This window comes from Telmatherina bonti, assembly GCF_933228915.1.
Source record: "Telmatherina bonti genome assembly, chromosome: 21".
Taxonomy (NCBI): domain Eukaryota; kingdom Metazoa; phylum Chordata; class Actinopteri; order Atheriniformes; family Telmatherinidae; genus Telmatherina; species Telmatherina bonti.
In genome coordinates, this window is record NC_136630.1 from 5,914,245 (window position 1) to 5,937,741 (window position 23,497).

Below are 23,497 nucleotides of genomic sequence, written 5' to 3' on the forward strand. Positions count from 1 at the left end.
ATGTAGCCTCAGAGTGGTCCTCGTGTCACTGCTCGGCTTTGGAGGTTCCCGCTGAGCCTCTCATCAACATCCACCATGATTCTGTGTGTGCTTCTCCATGCTCTCATCATACGTAAGTCAGACTTTGCATGTATGTTTCGGGTTTACTTCAGTATTTCCTGTGTTGCGGGTTTGCTGTTCGTCTCACTGAGGGCGGTACTGATAAGATAAGAATACGGAGCAGAAAACAAAAGACTGCTGGTGGGTCTTTCTCCTGACAACGTTCTGTATTTATGGTTTCATTATGAACTTCACAGGTCCTGCAGCTTCGCAGTCAGCCAACCTGACAGAGGAGCTGAGTGAAGTTGGTGTGAATCAGACATCCAGCATGTTCAGAAATCACAACAGTAAGTCACAACTGATGTAAAGTGAATCACAGTTATGAGATTCATCATTAAATGTGTACAAACATACCAGATGATATTGTAAAAGAGCTGTATGACGTGTCAGAGGGGCTTTATCTTGCATGAAAATTGCACAGACGTTAGTAAGTGAAACTTTCCCTGCAGGCACAACTAAAGCAAACATGACATCCAGCTTGTATGAAGAAGAGATGGATGAAATTCAGAAAGAACTGCGAGGAAATCAATCATTTCCAGTTATTACTGAAGATGATGGTAAGTGAGAAACGCTCCACCTTTGAAATGTTCTGCTCCTGACATCTGTGCTTCTAAATCAGCTCAAATATCGTCTCACCCTGAAGAAAAAGCTGAGATAGTCGTATGGAGATGTGTTCGACCCGAGGTGCTTCACTGTTTCATGCTGCCTTTAATCCCAGTACGTCAGAGATTTTCCTTGTTCTCTCCCAGAGAGGTTCCAGGACCAGGAGGCTCTGTTACCACATAAACACTGCCACAGAGAGCTGCTGGTGGAATACGGCGACGTCTACTGCAGTGAAACGTTTCACAGAGAGATGCAGGCGATCAGCACCGATGACTGGTGTAACCCGGCGGATTTTATCAGGTAACTGCAGCTTCCAGTGGATTTACTGGTTTTTAAAACACTTTGTGGTATAAATACTTTTTTTTTTTTTTAAACATTAAACCTAAAATTTTAAATGTATAGTTTAGTGGTGGGAAAATCTAATCAAAAAAAAAAAAAAAAATCAAAATTTAGGAATTCACAATTTTAAAATCGATTTGTTATTTTTGTTAAACTCAATTTTTTTTTCCAAATAAATAAAAATAGTCCATTATAAATTTTTTGTCATTTTTCTTGTTTTTATTGATCTTTTTTAGTTTTCTTGGACATTATAGGAGCAGAATGATGGTCTGGTTACCGTGTTTTTTCCTCATTGAAATCAAGAAAAATGACTAGCAACAAAAAGTTTAATACATTTTTTTTAGTTTTTAATCTACAAAATTCACCAATATCAAAGAATTGTGAGAATTGCAATTTAAATCGGTTCCAAAAAAATCGGAATCGAATTTAAACAAAAGCATATCGTCACAGCCCTAGAAAATTAAATCGAAAATCAGGATTTTTTTGCTTCGCAATTTTAAAATAGATTTTTTTTAATAAATAAAAATAATCCATTATAAAATTGGTCATTTTTATTGTATTTATTGTTATTTTTACTTGTCATCTTGGGCATTATAGCGCTGAAATGATGGTCTGGCTACTGTGTCGTTTTTTCCCCAATTGAAATCAAGAAAAATAAAAAGCAAAGAAAAGTTTTGTCCATTTTTTTGTTACAAAAAGCATCAATATCGAGTCATTGTGAGTCGTAATTTAAATCGAATCGGCACCAAAAAAATCGTAATCGAACTGTGACAAAAGCACATCATCACAGCCCTAGCGTAGTTTGTAAATTAAGAAACAACATTAATGCTACGACGCGTCTACAATCAGCTGACAGTCCTGCAGCTGAACAAACATATCAAACCCAGCAAAATTCTTATCAGGGAGGAAAAAAAATAATTTATTTATTTGGGGTTTTTCTTCTCGTTTGATTGTTTGACAAGTTGCAGACTGGTGAAAATGTCACATGACCTGTGGTCATGCAACCCCAGGCCACTGATATGAAAACAAAAACAACTAAATAAACCCGCCTTACTTAATCCTGGTCCTCGAGCATCACCGCCCTGCATGTGCCGGGGTGACCCTACTTTCAGGCGACATTCCCACCAGGACAATCCGGGGGGATCGAAGCGATTGGACGGGGATTTCAGAAAACTTTCACACCTTTGGTTTGGTTGTGTTCATGATGCACTTAAGCGAACCAAACCGCCTGCAACATAGTTAAAGACAACTGCTCACTGCAGGGCGATGCTTCCACAAAAACTAAAACAGTTTTGCAGATAAAGAAATGCAGATTAAATATCAAGCAGGTGGATATTTATTTATAACGAGAGCTGCAGATTTCTATCCTTTTCTCTTTCTTTTCTTATTTTTATGGACATGATTTACCATCTGTTGTATTTTTAACTGATCAGGCGCCTTTACTGTGAAGCTCTCCAGCAAATTTTCCTAACTTTTGTGAAGAACGTTTGCAGGTTTAAACGTTGGTAAACATCAACATAAGAAACAGGATTAATCTGTTTAGTCCAATTGTTACCAATTGTTAAAAAGACTTAAGCGTTTTTTTTTTCCCCAAAATGAAAATAAATTAATTCAGTGTCCAAGTTTGTGCTCAAACAAAAATAGGAAAAAACTGATAAGGACTCAAATTTAATTTTGAATTCACCATTTGAAGCAGCTGTAAGATGCAGAAGTTCTCTCTGCGCTGCAGACATCATGTTGACTACATGTACAATACTGTGTCTAAATAATTCAGTAATTATACTAATACATTCTGGAGATATCATTTAGCTAGAAATACTTTGTTTTCTTAAAAAAAATGTCTGACAAGACGATCACATTCCATCCAAATGGATCTACGTTTCTCTACCAGAAGAAGACTAAAACGCTGTCGCCCACCCCCCGCAGTGGACTTCAACTGATCAGTTCACAGACACTGCAAAGACCCATGGGAAATGTACATTGGACCAAAATGTTCCCATATGTTACTGTTGCCTTATTAATTGCATCATCCTTTAGTTCTGCAAGTGTTCAGTTTCTCTGCTGCAACACAGTTGCAGCTTGATGTCAACCTCTGCTAATTATGCCTGAATCTGAGTCAAGTCTGTTGTAGCACGGACATTTTACAACTTTTCATTGTCAAAGAAGGCTAATTCAACATCCATCCTTGCATCCCATCTCTTTTCTGAGCACTGTCGAACAAGTAAAAGTCAGCTTGAAGTTTAACCTTTTCTGAACTCGTGCTTTGACACTTTCTCTCCTACTTTGATGTCCTTTTAAAACCCTCTTATGTGTTGATGTCTATTAGCTAACACGGCTTTGGAGCAAAATACAGCCCAAGGCTGGAAAAAAGAAACTAAAGTGCAGTTTCTCAGCCTGCAGGGCAACAACAGTTCCAGGAATCTACAGTATAAATATTAGATACCATTAGAATGGATCTAATACACTCTTTGAAGGTTATAAACTTAAAAAAGTGCAGATCATATTTACAGATGGTTACAGGCAAGGATGGATTATCCAATGGGCATCATGGGCATCACAGTCCCAGGGGCCCACCTGGGGCCCACGTAAGGAAAACACCAGCAGTTTGGACGTAAAACAAAATGTACATAAAAGCCAAATAGTTACATCACAGTACCCAGTGTGTTGCTACTGGTACCACTGGCTAAGAGATGTTAGAAATGTTGTTTCACAGTGTATCATTCACAATTTTCACAATGTTGCAGTGGTGACAGGGGCCCTGGGACACTCTGGGCGCCGGGGCCAGTGCATTTTTAATCCGGCCCTGGTTATAGACATGTTTTAAAATGGTTATCTGAAAACCAATCTTAAAATTGTATAAATGAGTCAATCACCATGGCAACCTGGTTGTAACAGCTGATGGACATTAGGTAATCAGCTTCTCTAATCTCTGTTCTATTAACACAAACTTTCCCAAAGAGCCAAATATCCCACTGCAATGTCTCCAAAAACACACACCTGCTGCAAGCATAGCAGCTGCAGAAGGGATGTCACCCTATTATCACTTATCCCAAACACATTCCCACAGAGAGGCATGATATTACAGGGCCAGGGATATCAGAAACTGACTGGAAAATGTGAAATCTTACAGCTTATTAAAGCATTTAAAATGGTGGAACTGGAACAAGTATTTGGTCCATCACTGACCAACCAAAGCTAGCCCACATGTAGCCCACGTTACTGCCACGTTTGGGCTTTAACTGAAGAAAACTAAAGCGTTTATCTTACCTTAAGTAAAACTAAAGTGGTCCATGTCCGTATCTTCTTGTATGTCCTCGCCATGTTTATGAGTTTTGTCCGCTTCTTTTACTTCTTGTTGGCGCAACTGTTTGCCTCGTCAACATCTCCTATGCCGATTTTCTACCATGTCCGCTGTTCAAAGTAATATTTCCCTTTTAATTCCACTGGTTCTTCTTCCAGAGGTCCGTATCTCCACTGTTTCAGATTAGGCTGGGATCGACCGAGTTACTAATGAATTAATTTTCCCAACAGTTTTCACCTGGTTTCTTTTCCCATTGTCACGGCACCTCCATCTGCAGTACCCCTTTCGACCGCACACTAACTCCCATTAGTAGCAATTGTAATCAGGGGGGCGCTGTTTTACATTCTGAGTCAATTGACAGAACAATTGTCAAAACACCTCCAACTGCAGTACCCTTCTTGACCACACAATAACTCCCATTGTCAGCAGTTTAACATAACGGGGGCGCTGTTTTACAGTTGAAGGAAGTTTACAGAATAGTTTGACAGCTAATAATGACTTCAAGAAGGCTATTGATAGCAGTAAATGTGTTTTCATTTTGTTTTAATACTTATGGAGAGATTATGTTGAGATTTGCGATAGATAAAACTCCTGGGGAAAAATCCAGTGATCAAATAATTGTAACAGTAAAATGGAAAAAACACTTTAATCAATTAAAACCAAGAATGAGAGAGTAGCTCGTGGAACCACCTTTAAAAACAATGAAAACAGTAATTTTCTGCACCATGTTATTGTCTCAGATATTGTTCTGAAGGACCTTTGGTGTACTCTTGTTTACAGTGTCGCTTCAGTTCATGAAGATTAGATTTTCAGGTGTGATAAATTAAAAGGCTTCACATCACCAGCCTGTCCATTTTGACCAACCATCTTCCTGTTGAATTCCAGAAGTCCTGAGAAGTGTTTAAATGCAACTTTAGCATCTTTTGCATACTGGTAAAATCATCGTTTTTGTTTCTGCTCATATTTAGTCAATCTTTATGTAACTGCACAGTCACAAACTTTACCAATGAACATCCTAATTGACTCCTGGAGAGTCTGACATGTAACTTTTGAGATTTTGACCATTTTCTTGAATGCTGCATGGTCTGACCTCATGCTGAACTTCCCGGGACATCCAGTCTTAAGAATACTGCCAGATATCCTGAATGTTTTCCACATGTGTAGATTTATGGACTACAAATAGTTGAATTAAATTAAATTACATTTTGACTTTTCCCAGACTGATTTGAGCAACTACTTCTCGAAGATCATTGCTGATGTCTTTCCTCATTGGCATTGGGTTAATTTCTGCTCTTGTAGAGGTGCACACACTTACTTACTAATTCAACTGGGAAAAATCCATAACCAGACTTAAAAACACAAGGTGACTTCCTCTGATTCCGCTGAATGAATTTTAATGACGGTCTTTTCCCCCTGCCCACATTGGCAACTTCAGTCATCGCTCTGTTTATGCTCCAACAGGAAGTAGTTTAACCACAGCAGTTTTACTTCTGTCAGTTAAGTCGCATTGTTTCAGAGTTTTCAGAATTCAGCCTACTAGTTTCACTTGCGTTCGACAAAACCAGCATCTTCTCCTCCACCCCTGCCCCCTCGGTGACAGTAAATTTAGAATAATATGACTGGAGATTAAAGAAAAAGCTTGACCCTTATTAAATCTATTTAAATAATCTTAATTGTTTCATTTTTAAATTAAACAAACTGAACTTTAGTGGATCTTTTTTATTACAGGTTGTTGTAGTTACTTTGAAGCTCTGAATGAGTCTTTGTGGTGTTATTGAAAAAACAAAATATGTTTAATTTGGTTTTGGGTTGAAACTGTCTCCTTCATAGAGGGTGATAGATCAGTTATCATGGTAACAAGTCAACACTACACATAACAATGACACTCGTGTGATGTGTGATTCCTGTGTGATGTTGGCTGGAACATAACTTGGTTCAGTTTTTTAAAACTGATTATTTAATCTATTAATTTGATAAAGAATTTTTAAAAAAAAAAGCTAATTTTTACAAGTTCATTATCATTTGATATTGTTTAAACATTTTGCATGCAGTTGCGTATATGACGGCTAGAGGTCGCAGTTTTATATGCTAAATATGGACCTCATCTGGTTGCACACAAAGAGACAAGGAAGAGAAGGAAAACAGATGAGGAAGAGACGAGAAACAGATGAGAAATAGATGAGGAAGAGACAAGGAAAAGAAGAGGAAGAGGTGAGGAAAAAAGAAAAAGAGAAGAGGAAGAAAAGAGGAAAAGACAAGAAAGAGAAGAGGAAGAAACAAGAAAGAAATGAGGAAGAGATGAAGAAGAAGAAGAGCAAGAGAAGAGGAAAAAAGAGGAAAAGACGAGAAAGAGATGAGGAAGAAAAGAAAGAGAAGTGGAAGAGACAAGAAACAGAAGAGAAAGATGAGAAAGAGATAGAGAAGAGGAAGAGATCAGGAAGAGAGAGTGAAGAGAAGAAAGAGAAGAGAAAGAGACGAGAAAGAAGAGGTAGAGAAGAGGAACAGATGATGAAGAGACAAGAAAGAGAAGTGGAAGAGATGAGAAAGAAGAGGAAGAGTCTGAGAGGCATTACTAGAAAAAAAATAAAACTGGGGAAAAACATTCATAATGATACAATGTTTATATTTAAAGAAATATTATTATATTAGAAGTAAGTATTTTTATTTACATTTATTATTAAAATATTGAAAAGTTTTTTTTTTTTTCTTTTATTTTTTTCAGATTTGATTCTTAAAAAAACTTGTAAATGTAAAATCAAAACTATTTACATGATAGATCCCAGATAGCAGTCATGTTGAAGATGAATCCGTTACGTTTGGTACTTCTGACTCAGTAATGGCACCGGCAAGCGTATTGTGGGCCTGGGGTGGGCCTGAAGTGGGCCTGAAGTGGGCCTATGGTGGGCCTGAAGTGGGCCTGAGCTGGGCCTGAAGTGGGCCTGAGCTGGGCCTGAAGTGGGCCTGAGGTGGGCCTGAAGTGGGCCTGAAGTGGGCCTGAGGTGGGCCTGAAGTGGGCCTGAAGTGGGCCTGAGGTGGGCCTGAAGTGGGCCTGAGGTGGGCCTGAAGTGGGCCTGAGGTGGGCCTGAGGTGGGCCTGTGGTGGGTCTGAAGTGGACCTGAAGTGGGCCTGAAGTGGGCCTGAGGTGGGCCTGAAGTGGGCCTATGGTGGGCCTGAAGTGGGCCTGAGCTGGGCCTGAAGTGGGCCTGAGCTGGGCCTGAAGTGGGCCTGAGGTGGGCCTGAAGTGGGCCTGAAGTGGGCCTGAGGTGGGCCTGAAGTGGGCCTGAAGTGGGCCTGAGGTGGGCCTGAAGTGGGCCTGAGGTGGGCCTGAAGTGGGCCTGAGGTGGGCCTGAGGTGGGTCTGAAGTGGACCTGAAGTGGGCCTGAGGTGGGCCTGAAGTGGGCCTGAAGTGGGCCTGAAGTGGGCCTGAGGTGGGCCTGAGGTGGGCCTGAAGTGGGCCTGAGGTGGGCCTGAAGTGGGCCTGTGGTGGGTCTGAAGTGGACCTGAAGTGGGCCTGAGGTGGGCCTGAAGTGGGCCTGAAGTGGGCCTGAGGTGGGCCTGAAGTGGGCCTGAAGTGGGCCTGAGGTGGGCCTGAAGTGGGCCTGAGGTGGGCCTGAAGTGGGCCTGAAGTGGGCCTGAGGTGGGCCTGAAGTGGGCCTGAAGTGGGCCTGAGGTGGGCCTGAAGTGGGCCTGAGGTGGGCCTGTGGTGGGTCTGAAGTGGGCCTGAGGTGGGCCTGAAATGGGCCTGAGGTGGGCCTGAAGTGGGCCTGAGGTGGGCCTGAGGTGGGCCTGAAGTGGGCCTGAGGTGGGCCTGAAGTGGGCCTGAAGTGGGCCTGAGGTGGGCCTGAAGTGGGCCTGAGGTGGGCCTGAAGTGGGCCTGAAGTGGGCCTGAGGTGGGCCTGAAGTGGGCCAAGTGTCCGTTGTCCATCAGTTTGTGGCTTACAGCAAATATTTTGTGATTTACTCAATGCTGCAATTCAAGATCAAACTGAGGCCAAACAAAAATGCACATTTAGACTTAGACTTAGACTTTATTGTCCCCAAAGGGAAATTCTTTTTCACGTACACAGCACATGTTTGACAACAAAAAGGACAATAACAACAGACCACAGAAACAACATACAAATACAATGAACAGAGTACACTCAGCGCCCCCTGCTGTTTAGAAATGTTATGACTGAGGGGATCGGGCTTTTTCCCAACCGAGCCTTTTTGCACCTGAGCACCCTGTACCTCCGTCCTGAAGGAAGAGGGGTGAGTTGTTCATGAAGGGGGTGTGTGGGGTCCTGCTCCATGGAAAGTGCAAAGCGTCCAATGGCTCTGTTGTTAAGCTCTGTAAGGCTTGGTGTGGGGAGTCCTATGATTTTTGCTGCAGTGTTGGTTACCTTTATGAGTTTAGTCCGGTTCTTAACAGTCAACAAATTGAAAAAGCAAGTTGAACAGTACAGAATAACAGGCTGGATAATGGACTGATATAACCGTAGGAGTAGAGGTGGAGAAACATAGAGTCCTTTCAGTTTCCGGATTATTGATAGTCGTTGTTGGCTTCGTTTTTGAATGTCCATAATATGCTGATCAAATGTTAGTGAACTGTCTATTGTTACTCCAAGATATTTAAAACTGTCCACGATTTCAACTGTTTGATTGTCAATGGCAATGGGTTGCTGTGGTGAAGTAGAGCTGAATATGAGTTCCTTTGTTTTATTAACATTGAGGTACAGATGGTTGTCTGTGCACCATTTGGTGAAGTGTATGACAGTGTTGTTATAGTCCAAGTCCATGGTGGAGTTATTGTCCTTAAGTAATGCGAGAATGGCAGTATCATCTGAGTATTTAAAGTACTTGATGTGAGGTGAAGGACTGATGTTGTCATTTGTGTAAAGTGTGTAAAGGGAAGGACTAAGTACACACCCCTGCGGTGCTCCGGTGTTGATGGTGAGGGCAGATGATGTTGTAGAACCCAACCGTACGACCTGCTGCCTGTTGCTCAGGAAGTTATGAAGGAGATGAATCATTCTGGTGGGAATATTAAGATTAGGGATTATTGTTGCCTTCTTCCAGATAGCTGGTATGACGGTAGAATAGTAGACTTCTCTGAAGAGTGAGTGGAGAACAGGTGAGAGTTCCTGGGTGCAGTTCTTAAGCACCTTTGCTGAGATGCCGTCCGGACCAGGAGCCTTACCCGGCTTGCACCTGCTGAGCTGTCGCCTCACATCTTCCAAAGTGAAGGGAAGAGGTTCATCTGGATCCGCTGGGGGGAGTGCTCCCAGCAGTTCTTCAGATTCCCCTGAGAAATCCACCTCGTCGAATCGTGCATAAAATGTATTGAGCTCAGTTACAAACTGCACTGGGTCAGTTACTGTGTGAGCAACTGGCTTGGACTCACACCCTGTCAGTGTCCGTACTTTTTGAAATGCCTGTTTTGTGTTCATGATTGAGAACTCAGTTTCTAACCTATTCTTATATTTAAGTTTTGCCTTCAACACCTCATTTTTGATGTTACGGTTTGCCAGTTTGACAGCAGGCCAATTCTTTTCCCTGTTTGGTACCAAACATTTCTATTGTCTGCCATGACGGTCTGAAAAACTAAAGAATAGTTTTTCATCTGACGAGATGAAATCCAATCAAGCCACATGGGATATAAAACAACATTCATTAGATGAAACATACAAAAAGCTTGCTGCAATTTTTGTTTTTAAAATATTATTAAATTTCAAGCTGTTGAAATCCAGTTTATAGCTTTAACTTGTGCAAAGTGAAGGTTGAACAACCAGAGGTTGAGGTTACCTAAAGCTAAATAATAATAATATATTAAACATTTATACAAAAATACCTTTTTCAGGGCAATCACAACAGTTTTGCATAACTAAAAGTTTAAAACGTGCCACTGATCGGTGTCTCAACTCACTTCTAATGCTTCAGCCTGCTTAACAGCAGAGTTGGAACAGACACTGTGATATCGACCTTTAGGAGCGTTATTTGAATAGTAAGCAAGAAATATATAATTAAAAGTAGAGGAAAGACAATGTGACCCTTAACAATCTAAATGTCCAGAAAGGTGTCAGTCAGTCCAGTCCCCTTCAGTCTAAAAGCACTCAGAAACTGGAGGAAACTCTGACAGAAAGAGACGTCAGACTCCAAACCACAACAGAATCAGACTTTTCTGAGGGGCTACACGTCGTGTGAGACGGCTCACACAACCATTTTTCTTTCCATTTGTCTACCACAAGTGTTTTCAGCTGATGTCTGCCAAACGTAGCTGCTGCTCAGTCCAACGTTAAGCATGCTTAGATTTTCCTCTGTTAACTGACTTATTGGCGTCTCCTCGCCCACACAGGCCATACCACGACTTGACAGTATGTTTGGAGGAGATCACCAAAATCGTCGGCTGCTTTTTCCCAAACCCGGACGTTCAGGACATTTTCCTCTCCATCCACTCCATCTACTTCCAGAACTGCACTGAGGAAGAGGACCAGCCTGAAGACGCCCCTCACGGTGTGGTGGTCGTGCTCACCATCATCCCTGTCAGCCTCATCCCCGTACTGGTTTATCTGGTGGTTTGGAGGAGTTAGACCCCAGTTCTAGGGTACCCACTTCAGCATAGTCCAGTTGGAAGTCATGATGAGTGTATTTTACAGGAGATTAGAAGATTTTAATCGCAGGCTGGATGATACTGGAAACACCAAGTAAATCCAAGGCAAGTATCGCTGATAACAATATCGAGACTGATACCAATATAAATGCAAATACAGATAAAGATACCAATACGGCTCTAGATACCAATAAAGATACAGATAGAGATATACTTAAAGATACTGATGTGGATACCCGTTCCAATACAGATATATTTTACTTGATATTTTACTGTCTTTTAATGATTTTGCCTTTAATCATTGATTAGGATTATGATCCTAATCAAACAAAATACAAACTAAACTGAATAGCAGAACTGAGAAATTAAAAACACAATTGTTTGATAAAAAGAAAGTAAATGATGCAAATTAGGTAAACAAAAGCAAAAGCTGGTATTGGTTGGCTCTCAGTAATATTCTTTGGGTTTTTTTGTCCCCAAAGCATCTCATGACACTGGTGTTGAAGGATACCGATAATTACGTGGTTTTTCCAGACGTTTCAATAGAGAAAAATATTGCAAAAGTGTAATGGAAACACTTTTTTCACATTTACATGTCCCCAGACGTGACATTTGGGTTTGTTTCTGGTTAAGATAGTGCAGTGCGGAACAAACAACAACTAAATTTAGAGGCTTAGAAAAGAAAATGAGGGAGAAAAAAGGTTTGAAAAGATGTAGCAAATTCTCTGCAGCAAGTAGAAAACCCCTAAATAACGCTAAGTGGCTACCTTGCATGAGCCGTTATTCTGGTTGATGAGATTTTACAGAAACTGAAGCTTACGCACTAAACACTGTTCAATGGAACCACCTTCAAATCGCAGTTGTTTGTCAAAACTTACAAATATCACTTTTATTTTGCAAAAAAAAAGTAATGTAAAAGCAGCTTTAATAGATTAAAGATGAGGAATCTGGTTAAAATTTTGGCTGTTTAAACTTTTGTTTCCTCTTTTAAAACAAAGAAACAAGAGGAAACATAAAGGAAACATAAAAGAGTTTCTTTTTCTTTTATGTAGAAACGACTTGTGACGAAATATTTGGCTGCTGGAAGTCAGCACTAACCCAAAACCTAATGCTGTCAGTCTGGGGTCAGTCTGGGGTCAGTCTAGGATCAGTCTAGGATCGGTCTGGGATCGGTCTGGGATCAGTCTAGGATCAGTCTGGGGTCAGTCTGGGGTCAGTCTGGGGTCAGTCTAGGATCAGTCTAGGATCAGTCTGGGATCAGTCTGGGGTCAGTCTAGGATCAGTCTAGGATCAGTCTAGGATCAGTCTGGGATCAGTCTGGGGTCAGTCTAGGATCAGTCTAGGATCAGTCTAGGATCAGTCTGGGGTCAGTCTGGGGTCAGTCTAGGATCAGTCTGGGATCAGTCTAGGATCAGTCTGGGGTCAGTCTGGGGTCAGTCTGGGATCAGTCTAGGATCAGTCTAGGATCAGTCTGGGATCAGTCTGGGGTCAGTCTAGGATCAGTCTAGGATCAGTCTAGGATCAGTCTGGGGTCAGTCTGGGGTCAGTCTAGGATCAGTCTAGGATCAGTCTGGGATCAGTCTAGGATCAGTCTGGGGTCAGTCTGGGGTCAGTCTGGGATCAGTCTGGGATCGGTCTGGGATCGGTCTGGGATCAGTCTGGGGTCAGTCTGGGATCGGTCTGGGATCGGTCTGGGATCGGTCTGGGATCAGTCTGGGGTCAGTCCGGGATCAGTCCGGGATCAGTCTGGGGTCAGTCTGGGGTCAGTCCGGGATCAGTCTGGGATCAGTCTGGGGTCAGTCTGGGGTCAGTCTGGGATCAGTCTGGGGTCAGTCTGGGGTCAGTCTGGGGTCAGTCTAGGATCGGTCTGGGATCAGTCTGGGGTCAGTCTGGGGTCAGTCTAGGATCAGTCTAGGATCAGTCTGGGATCAGTCTGGGATCAGTCTGGGGTCAGTCTGGGATCAGTCTGGGATCAGTCTGGGGTCAGTCTAGGATCGGTCTGGGATCAGTCTGGGGTCAGTCTGGGGTCAGTCTGGGATCGGTCTGGGATCGGTCTGGGATCGGTCTGGGATCAGTCTGGGGTCAGTCTGGGGTCGGTCTGGGATCAGTCTGGGATCAGTCTGGGATCGGTCTGGGATCGGTCTGGGGTCAGTCTGGGGTCAGTCTGGGATCAGTCTGGGATCAGTCTGGGGTCAGTCTGGGGTCAGTCTGGGGTCGGTCTGGGATCGGTCTGGGATCGGTCTGGGATCAGTCTGGGATCAGTCTGGGATCGGTCTGGGGTCAGTCTGGGATCAGTCTGGGGTCAGTCTGGGATCGGTCTGGGGTCAGTCTGGGGTCAGTCTAGGATCGGTCTGGGATCAGTCTGGGGTCAGTCTGGGGTCAGTCTGGGATCAGTCTGGGGTCAGTCTGGGGTCAGTCTAGGATCGGTCTGGGATCGGTCTGGGGTCAGTCTGGGATCAGTCTGGGGTCAGTCTGGGGTCAGTCTGGGGTCAGTCTGGGATCAGTCTGGGGTCAGTCTGGGGTCAGTCTGGGGTCAGTCTGGGATCAGTCTGGGGTCAGTCTGGGGTCAGCAGCAGATTTTCAGCAGAATCAGGTACAAACCAACACTAACTGTGGTTTAAGTTTTTACTAGGTGTAATGAGACGTTCACACCTCTAGATGTCACTACATCACTGAGCCTTTAAAATGAACAGAAAATGTTATTGATTAATTTTAAAATAATTGTTGTAGGTTTGTTTGTGTTTCTTGGCCTTGTTTATCCTCATATTCAGTTGTTCCAGTTTTATTTGTAAACAGCGTAAATCCAGTTATTACATTTTTATGTATTTTTGTTTCTGATCATATTTAGTTTAGATTTTCATTATTTTGTACTTCTTGTTTGTTCTTTCCTCTTTCTCAGTAAGTTAAATCCAAAATATGCATATACACATAAACACTTGTCTAGAAAGTATAATAAGCTAATACACGAGAACAAGATTATCTCAAATAAAATGCAAAAAAAAAGGTATTTTCTTTCCTTTATTTGGGTCTTGATTAGCTGGAGCTAACGCTGCATGTACTCATTTAACAAACATGACACCACAAACAGAAAACAACGCAACAACCTAAATATGAAACAAGATCCAGAACATGCTTGGAATAGGATTCATATATCAGACCAAATCCTCATCAACAGTTTATATGAAAATGATCTTAAATGAATCTTTTAAAAGTGACTTTACTAGATGCTGCAGCAGCCGGTAAACACCAGAATAAAGCCAACAGCTAGCATATCTATGCTCTAATGTTCCTTCTTTCTACTCCTTTGTGAAGTTTATTATTATTATTATTTATGATTTATTTCTGTTCTGCGTTCGTTTAGGTCAGTTTAACTAAACTGTGCCCCTCGAGGCTCACTGTCCTGCAGGTTTTAGATGTTTCCCTGCTGCAACACACCTGATTCAAATGAATTAAATGTCCAACATTCCTGCACGTCTATTCATGAGCCACTAATCTGAGTGAAATGTCCTGAAGCAGGAAACATTTAGGGATTGTCCCGTGTCTAGTCCACCAGGTTTTAGATGTTTCCCTGCTGCAACGCACCTGATTCAAATGAATTAAATGTCTAACATTCCTGCAGGTATGTTCATGAGACACTAATCTGAGTAAAATGTGTTGAAGCAGGAAACATATAAGGATTATCGTCTCTACTCCACCAGGTTTTAGATGTTTCCCTGCTTCAACACCTTCCACTTTAATCAGAGGCTAAAGCAGGGAAATGCCTGAAACCTGCAGGATGGTGGCCCTCGGGGGCCAGAACTGACATTCCCAGAGAGGTTTTATGTTTTAGATGATCCGCTGAGACAGTTTCTTGGTTTAGTTTCTGTTTGCAGACGCCTGATTGTTTGTTTTCTCCTTCTGTATAAAACTTCTTTCCAGATCCTTCTCGGTCTTTTCTTGTTTTGCATTAAGACGCTTTCACCACATCGACGTGACCCCCGTGATGTGGGTCCTTTTCTCTTCTGCATGATCTAACAATCCAGGACACTGCATTCAGAAATGTATTTTTCATGCTTTTTTTGTTTTGTTTACTCGTCCTGAGGTGTCTAATGCATCTAATGGCCACAAAAGGTCAATATTTCTGCTCAGTTCTGCTATAAAGCTTCCTGTTTTTAAAAACTGTACCATGTTTTCTGTATGTCAGAAAACACTTCAGGTTTTGTGGTTTTTGGGTCGGCCTGCAGAAATAAGCCCCCATCCCGGCCAGTTTTATTCAGAGGCGATCCCTTCCTGCAAGTTTCTACAGGGTTTCTACAAGCTTGTGTTAATGCTGAATAAAAGGAAATTTATGGTGATTTTAAACCTAGTTAACTTATTCTCCCCGAACTAGTTGGATCGATAACTAGAGGGATTACTTTTAGGTTCAACTGCATCATTAACAGTCATCTGTATGTAAACTGGTGATTGCACATGTGTCCCTACATGCTGGATATTTTATAAGCTTCTCCTGAATTTAAGCCCATCTACATGTCAGTATTTTAGATGCAGAAACTCATACTAAATATTCATGCTGTAACGCGGCCTTGTTGTGTGAAGCCAGTGGAAAGGAGACGCTGCCACCTGCTGGACTGAGTCAGGTAGAAGGAACTTCTAGCTCCATACCTGGACTAACTGCTTCTTAACTGTGTGAATAATTTATATAATTTACAGATTTCCCGACATCACAAGGGTCTTTTAGGAGTTTCTGCTTGGAGATAAGACTAAGTATTGATTATTCTCTGGGATTATAAACTATTTTTATGCAGGTTTTGACGGGAAAAATTTTACTAAACGCAGTTTAATCCTGGTGGATAAGAGTTTTAGAGCGAAGGTAAAGACAGAATTGGTTATGATGTTTTTCAACATGAAGCATAAATTGCTTGCTCCAGTTGCATGTTCCATGAAACCACAGAATCACAGCGATCAGGCGACGTCCCAGCTACATCTTTTAGATCAGTCTTTGGTATAAAATTGGAAAAAACTAAGTATTGACCACTAACTAGTCTACAGTCAGACTTTTATTTTTGAAAAAAGTTGTGAAGTCTGTCCGACTCTTTTCTATGGTTGGAAATGCAAATTGAAAGTATTTCACTGAGTGTGCGATCAACGATTAAGTGCTACATAATTACAAGTAACAGGATGTAGAATTAAGTCCAAATGAACCAGTTTATGATCATTTTGAACTTCACAGTAAAAGAGTCTGGTTTACTTGCATTTTCAGGAAGCTTTACGCCGCGCAGCAGTCCGGTTTGAAACAGACGCAATGCAGCGGCGTTACGAAAAACGTTCAAATATTCCAATAACTAGAAGAACAAGAGCTTTGGAGCACCTGTTACACTTCCATCCAAAGCCATCCGGATCTTTTAAGTCAGGGGTTCCCGAAGTCTGTCCGGAAGGTTTCCATGTATCCCTGCTCCAACACACCTGGCTTCCAGTAAATGGATCCAACAGCCAATGAAGTTCTGGTGTGTTGGGACAGGGATACGTGGAAAACCTGCGGGATTGTGGCCCTCGAAGTCCGGAGCTGGGCACCCCTGTTTTAAGTAATCCTCTTTGGGAAACCCTGTAGATAGAAAAGACCCCGTGGAGATCTGCGCTCCTTGTTGCTCTTGTTCATTTAAACTTTGTCTACATGGAGACTAAATGCAGGAGTTACTCCTGCTTGGATTTTCTCTTCATAAGAAGTCGAATGCACAGGAATCGTATCGATCTCGCCACAGCAGCTGCCAGCAACAACACGACCGCCAGCAGAAAGCAGACAACATCCACGGAGTAATAGGAATACCACGGCATCTTGTACGACTCTGTGCGTAAATGCGCGGCGCCTTTGTGCCGCATGACAAACTCGATCCAGAACACGGCCGTGTCCAGAGGATGCATGGGCTGATCCCGGTGGAGAGAGGACAGGCGCCTCATGTTATCCCTGTAGGACGGGTTGTTCAGAACATCCTTCAGGGCTTCCAGAAAGTTCTGACGGCTGAGTTTCGCTGCATCCACCACCCTCGCAGCGCCTCTTGCTTCAAGTCGCAAAACGTTCTCAAACTGGTCAAACAGAAGAGGGACACCCACAACGGGCACGCCGTGGTAGATGGACTCGTAGACCCCATTAGTCCCACCATGGGCCACAAAGGCTTTAATTTTTGGGTGACCCAGCAGGTCGTTCTGCGGCAGCCATTTCATGATGAGGGTGTTGTTGCCCAGGTTGCTGGGGGGCTCACCGGCATGCCTCCAGATGACCTTCTGAGGAAGCTGAGCAAAAGCAGCAGCTATTTCTGAGGTGATTTCCATGGGGAGGCCTTTAACCAGCGTCCCGAGAGACATCAGGATGAAGCCATGCTCCCCTGAACTTTGAACAAACTCCTCCAGCTCTGACGACAAAGGATTAGACGGCTTACACTGAAACCCGCCGATGTAGGCGATGTTGGGCATGGTCGGTCGGGGGAATTCGAAAACAAAGTCCACTCTCATGAGCCAGACGTCCGCACCTTGAAGCAGGTGGTAGAACTTCACATCTGGACCGAAGTAGCGGTCCACCAGCCGGTCGTAGTGAGGACACACGATCAGCTTGTCGATGCACGTGTTGAAGAAGTAAAAAAATGTGTTTTTGGCTCTTTCCCAAAACGTCATGCGGTCCGTGGCGGCGTATCCAGACGTGGGAACATACGACGTTGGAGACGGAGCCACCACAAAATGGCCCTCTCCGCTGGTGATCCACCTCACATTAAAGACCGTTGGCAGCTTTAGTTCATGAGCCACCAGGACTCCGACGGGAAGTCCAGGATCCAGAAGAACCACATCAAACTGAGCGTCACGAATACTCTTCAGCAGAGTCTTATTCTCAAATATTTCCACCCCCAACAAGCTGGCTTGTTGGTGAATGTTAGACAGCGTGGTGAGCATCTCCCAGTAGAACTTCATGAAGGCCATAACGGAGCCACCCTCCCTCTTGATCTCCAGCATCTTGACGAGGAAGGTGACGAAGAAGTCCTGCTCCTCTATGTCAATAGCTTGTGGCAGAGTGACGGTGATGGAGCGGTAATGTGGCGCGCTCTCCTTCACGTACCAGCTGGTGGCGGTGCGGATCACCGTAACCTCGTGGCCTTTGGCGTGCAGGTTCTGGATCAGGAGGTTCATGTTGACCCAGTGACTACCATCAACTGGAAACACCAAAATCTTTCCAGCCTGGATGCTGGGTCCAGTCAGGAGAAATACGCCCACAACCAAAAGGAGGGAGGCGACTGGAATGCTCTCCATCAGGATAGTCTGGGACAAAAAACAGTAATAAACGTTTAATAAACATTTTTAGAGTATATTTCTGTCTGATAGTATTGCCCTGAACAGAAAACCTTAAACAGTGTTTCCCAGTCTAGGTCCTCAGGACCCCCCGCCCTGCAGGTTTTATAGGTAACCCTACCTTAACACACCTGAACGAAATAAAGGCTTGTTAACAGGCTGCAAAGAACGTGATGAGGAAGTTCAGCAATGTGACTCAGGTGTTTTGAAGGAGGAACACGCCTAAAACATGCAGGACAGATGGGTCCTGAGGACCTGGACTGGGAAACACTGAATTAATCCACCTGAGGACCTGGACTGGGAAACACTGAATTAATCCACCTGAGGACCTGGACTGGGAAACACTGAATTAATCCACCTGAGGACCTGGACTAGGAAACACTGGATTAATCCACCTGAGGACCTGGACTAGGAAACACTGGATTAATCCACTTGAGGACATAGACTAGGAAACACTGGATTAATCCACCTGAGGACCTGGACTAGGAAACACTGGATTAATCCACCTGAGGACCTGGACTGGGAAACACTGAATTAATCCACCTGAGGACCTGGACTAGGAAACACTGGATTAATCCACCTGAGGACCTGGACTAGGAAACACTGGATTAATCCACTTGAGGACATAGACTAGGAAACACTGGATTAATCCACCTGAGGACCTGGACTAGGAAACACTGGATTAATCCACCTGAGGACCTGGACTAGGAAACACTGGATTAATCCACTTGAGGACATAGACTAGGAAACACTGGATTAATCCACCTGAGGACCTGGACTAGGAAACACTGGATTAATCCACCTGAGGACCTGGACTAGGAAACACTGGATTAATCCACCTGAGGACCTGGACTAGGAAACACTGGATTAATCCACCTGAGGACCTGGACTAGGAAACACTGGATTAATCCACCTGAGGACCTGGACTAGGAAACACTGGATTAATCCACCTGAGGACCTGGACTAGGAAACACTGGATTAATCCACCTGAGGACCTGGACTAGGAAACACTGGATTAATCCACCTGAGGACCTGGACTAGGAAACACTGGATTAATCCACCTGAGGACCTGGACTAGGAAACACTGGATTAATCCACCTGAGGACCTGGACTAGGAAACACTGGATTAATCCAACGGCCTTTTAATTTTAGAAAAACTAAAGCTCAAAGTGTTTTAAAAAGAAAAACATAAAAAATGGAGCTAGAAATGAGAAAGATCACTTGTTGAGCAGCACTTTTCTTATTTCCATATTCAACAACACAGAACTTCCTTGTCGTCCGCTCCGCGTGTGACAGTGCCAACCAATCAGAAGCTAGGAGGTGTTAAACTCGTGTAACTGCAGGACAAACGCAGACTCACCTCGCACAGGTTTAAAATGTAAACTTAGAGAACTATACCTGTAAAACTAGTCAGATATGTAACATAGCAAAGATTATTTAGCACATTTAACAAATATATGCAGAGGAAGCGTGTACAGAACTGGTCCAAAAGCAGATCCCTGAGGAACACCAAAGTTTACTCAAATACGTCTGATAACCAGTCCAAAGCCCTCAATCCTCCCACTATTTTCAAGTGTTTATTGAAATAACATGGAGTTAAAACTCAGATTTAGCAGCGACATCTCTCTAAATCCTGTCCAGAACAGGAAGGTGGGGAAGAAGCCGGGTGGGCATCGGTACGTTTGTGCAGAATTCCTTCATAGATTGTATGAACTGCTCTGTATGTCCAGTTCCAGGGGGATATTATGGTCATTCATCATTAGCTTCCAGTGTGACATGATGGATATTTTCATAGCATCATTTCTGATCTCAGCCAAATATCAGGTATGATTATTTCTTTTTTTTTACATTTCAAATACTGCAGCTACACATGATCCGTCTTTAGGTTAAATTCCTGGATGAACTCTGAAACACTTGGCATCATCTCCTGGTAGCTACTGAACATTCAGCTGCAGCAGGTTTTTATTCCGTTTGCTTTCCAGACTCAGTGTAAGCTAAAAGACGGCATCATTCAGCGACGCATCTTGGGAAAAATAGGACACAGATTTGCTCCAGATAAGTATTTCTCTCTGGAATCTGGAACATCCAGAACTCATTTAAACTCTGGGTTAAAATACTTCATGATCTAATGCTTTCTGAGGTCAGGATCTGCACATGATGCAACAGTCCAATAACAAGCCGGCAAAAGCTCAACAAGTCAAAGTCCAGGGGAGTGCGTGTCCCGACTAAAACCTGCTGGTACGATCGCTAATTTTACCATCCGAGACAACAAGCAGCTAAAACACAGAGTAGAAAATAACCCTGAGAGGCAGTTTTCTCCATTAAAGTCTGTTAGAAAGTAAAAAGAGGAAACTCCCACCAGCTTCTCCTGTAAAAAGCTGCTGCGTAAACAAATGTCTGTTAATGTGTTGCAGAGAAAGTGTTGTCACCGACCTGAAACCTCTGACACGGTGGAGGAAAAGCACTTTCTGTCCTCTCTCTGGACAAAAGCAGACCGGTGCCTGTGTGCAGAAAAACTTAAATCCTGATTACATAAGGAAATGTGGGAGGGGTGCAGGGGTAGGGGGACTTCAAATGCTTGTGTGCAGTCTGAAGGGAAGGAAAGGAAAACATTTTTCCCTCAGAGCCAATCATCTGTCTTCAACAGGCTTCACCCAGCTCTGACAAAGACCCACAAAGCAGGGGGGGCGGGACACAAATAAACAGAAGGATCTGGAAGTAATAACCTGAAATCTCTCAGCAAGAATAATGTTCCAAGAAACTTGTAATCATTTCAGTAAACTCATTTCTCACAAGGTCAAAATAACCTGCAAACGTTTTGATGCCTTTCTTTGTAAACTGACTAGAAACTGGAGAGTGAAACGCTGGAACATCATAAACTCACCTGCTACTTTATCAGGTCCAGGACCAGCTTGGACGCCTGTTTTCTTCACAGCCGTTTTAATTCCTGATCCAACCAGGTGTAGGAAACCTTCCTCAGAGATTTTGCTCCATAATGACATGAAGCATCACAGAGATGTTGTACATTCATGATGAGAATCTCCCGTTCCACCTCAACATAATGAGAATCTCCCGTTCCACCTCAACATAATGAGAATCTCCCGTTCCACCTCATCACCATGAGAATCTCCCGTTCCACCTCATCACCATGAGAATCTCCCGTTCCACCTCAACATAATGAGAATCTCCCGTTCCACCTCATCACCATGAGAATCTCCCGTTCCACCTCATCATGATGAGAATCTCCCGTTGCCCCTCAACATAATGAGAATCTCCCGTTCCCCCTCAACATGATGAGAATCTCCCGTTCCCCCTCAACATGATGAGAATCTCCCGTTCCCCCTCAACATGATGAGAATCTCCCGTTCCACCTCATCATGATGAGAATCTCCCGTTCCACCTCATCATGATGAGAATCTCCCGTTCCACCTCATCATGATGAGAACCTCCCGTTCCACCTCATCATGATGAGAATCTCCCGTTCCACCTCATCATGATGAGAACCTCCCGTTCCACCTCATCATGATGAGAATCTCCCGTTCCACCTCATCATGATGAGAATCTCCCGTTCCACCTCATCATGATGAGAATCTCCCGTTCCACCTCATCATGATGAGAATCTCCCGTTCCACCTCATCATGATGAGAATCTCCCGTTCCACCTCATCATGATGAGAATCTCCCGTTCCACCACATCATGATGAGAATCTCCCGTTCCACCTCATCATGATGAGAATCTCCCGTTCCACCTCATCATGATGAGAATCTCCCGTTCCCCCTCAACATAATGAGAATCTCCCGTTCCACCTCATCATGATGAGAATCTCCCGTTCCACCTCATCATGATGAGAATCTCCCGTTCCACCTCATCATGATGAGAATCTCCCGTTCCCCCTCAACATAATGAGAATATCCCGTTCCACCACATCATGATGAGAATCTCCCGTTCCACCTCATCATGATGAGAATCTCCCGTTCCACCTCATCATGATGAGAATCTCCCGTTCCACCTCATCATGATGAGAATCTCCCGTTCCACCTCATCATGATGAGAATCTCCCGTTCCACCTCATCATGATGAGAATCTCCCGTTCCACCACATCATGATGAGAATCTCCCGTTCCCCCTCAACATAATGAGAATCTCCCGTTCCACCTCATCATGATGAGAATCTCCCGTTCCACCTCATCATGATGAGAATCTCCCGTTCCACCTCATCATGATGAGAATCTCCCGTTCCACCTCATCATGATGAGAATCTCCCGTTCCCCCTCAACATAATGAGAATCTCCCGTTCCCCCTCAACATAATGAGAATCTCCCGTTCCACCTCATCATGATGAGAATCTCCCGTTCCACCTCATCATGATGAGAATCTCCCGTTCCACCATATCATGATGAGAATCTCCCGTTCCACCACATCATGATGAGAATTTCCCGTTCCACCTCATCATGATGAGAATCTTCCGTTCCACCTCATCATGATGAGAATCTCCCGTTCCACCTCATCACCATGAGAATCTCCCGTTTCACCTCATCACCATGAGAATCTCCCGTTCCCCCTCAACATGATGAGAATCTCCCGTTCCACCTCATCATGATGAGAATCTCCCGTTCCACCACGTCCCAAAGCTGCTCTGCTGGATGTAGATCTGGTGACTGTGGAGGCCGTTGGAGGACAGTGAACTCATCGTCATGGTGGAGATGATGTGAGCTTTGTGACATGGTGCATCATCCTGCTGGAAGTTTCCATCAGAAGATGCTACACTGTGCTCAGAAAGGGATGAATATGGTCAGCAGCAGGACTCAGGTAGGCTGTGGAGGTTAAACCATGTCATGTTGGTACTAAGGGGACCAAAGTGGGACAAAAGGATGGATGGATCCATGTTGTCATGATGTTTCCAGCAGATTCTGATCCTACCATGTGAATGTGGAGCTGAACTGGAGACTCATCAGACCAGCAACGTTTCTCCATCTTCTATTGTCCAGTTCTGGTGAGTCTGTGTGAATTGTAGCCTCAGTTTCCTGTTCTTACTGACAGGAGGGAACCCGCTGTGGTCTTCTGCTGCTGGAGACCATCTGCTTCCAGGCTGGACGTGTTGTGTGTTCGGAGATGATGTTGGAACCTTCCTGTTTCAATTCTATCATCTCCAACCAGTCTGCCCAGTCTCCTCTGACATCAACAGCTGGATATTTTCTCTTCTTAGCCCCTTCTCTGGAAACCCCAGACATGGTTGTGTGTAAATCACAGTAAATA

At 43.6% G+C, this 23,497-nt stretch overlaps 2 protein-coding genes across 2 annotated transcripts; one reads left to right on the top strand and one right to left on the bottom strand.

The window, feature by feature from the left end:
• Positions 1–8: 8 nt before the first annotated feature.
• On the top strand, positions 9–12,247 carry LOC306772018 (receptor activity-modifying protein 1). Its single transcript, XM_079261394.1, has 5 exons — positions 9–112; positions 297–386; positions 549–656; positions 849–1,002; positions 10,677–12,247. The coding sequence occupies exons 1-5, from the start codon at positions 76–78 to the stop codon at positions 10,909–10,911; spliced, it is 624 nt and encodes a 207-aa protein (XP_079117520.1). The 5' UTR covers positions 9–75; the 3' UTR covers positions 10,912–12,247.
• Positions 12,248–13,370: 1,123 nt separating this feature from the next.
• On the bottom strand, positions 13,371–20,784 carry LOC306771508 (UDP-glucuronosyltransferase 2A3-like). Its single transcript, XM_079260674.1, has 2 exons — positions 20,676–20,784; positions 13,371–18,212 (listed from the first exon to the last, which is right to left on the bottom strand). The coding sequence occupies exon 2, from the start codon at positions 18,201–18,203 to the stop codon at positions 16,602–16,604; it is 1,602 nt and encodes a 533-aa protein (XP_079116800.1). The 5' UTR covers positions 18,204–18,212; positions 20,676–20,784; the 3' UTR covers positions 13,371–16,601.
• Positions 20,785–23,497: the final 2,713 nt, after the last annotated feature.

What these genes read in the sequence shown, in the direction of transcription:
- LOC306772018 (XM_079261394.1), top strand. Translation starts at nt 76, where the DNA reads ATGATTCTGTGTGTGCTTCTCCATGCTCTCATCATAC. An exon ending in AGTTATTACTGAAGATGATG is followed by an intron (nt 657 to 848) that starts GTAAGTGAGAAA and finishes GTTCTCTCCCAG; the next exon opens with AGAGGTTCCAGGACCAGGAG. An exon ending in AACCCGGCGGATTTTATCAG is followed by an intron (nt 1,003 to 10,676) that starts GTAACTGCAGCT and finishes TCGCCCACACAG; the next exon opens with GCCATACCACGACTTGACAG.
- LOC306771508 (XM_079260674.1), bottom strand. Translation starts at nt 18,203, where the DNA reads ATGGAGAGCATTCCAGTCGCCTCCCTCCTTTTGGTTGTGGGCGTATTT.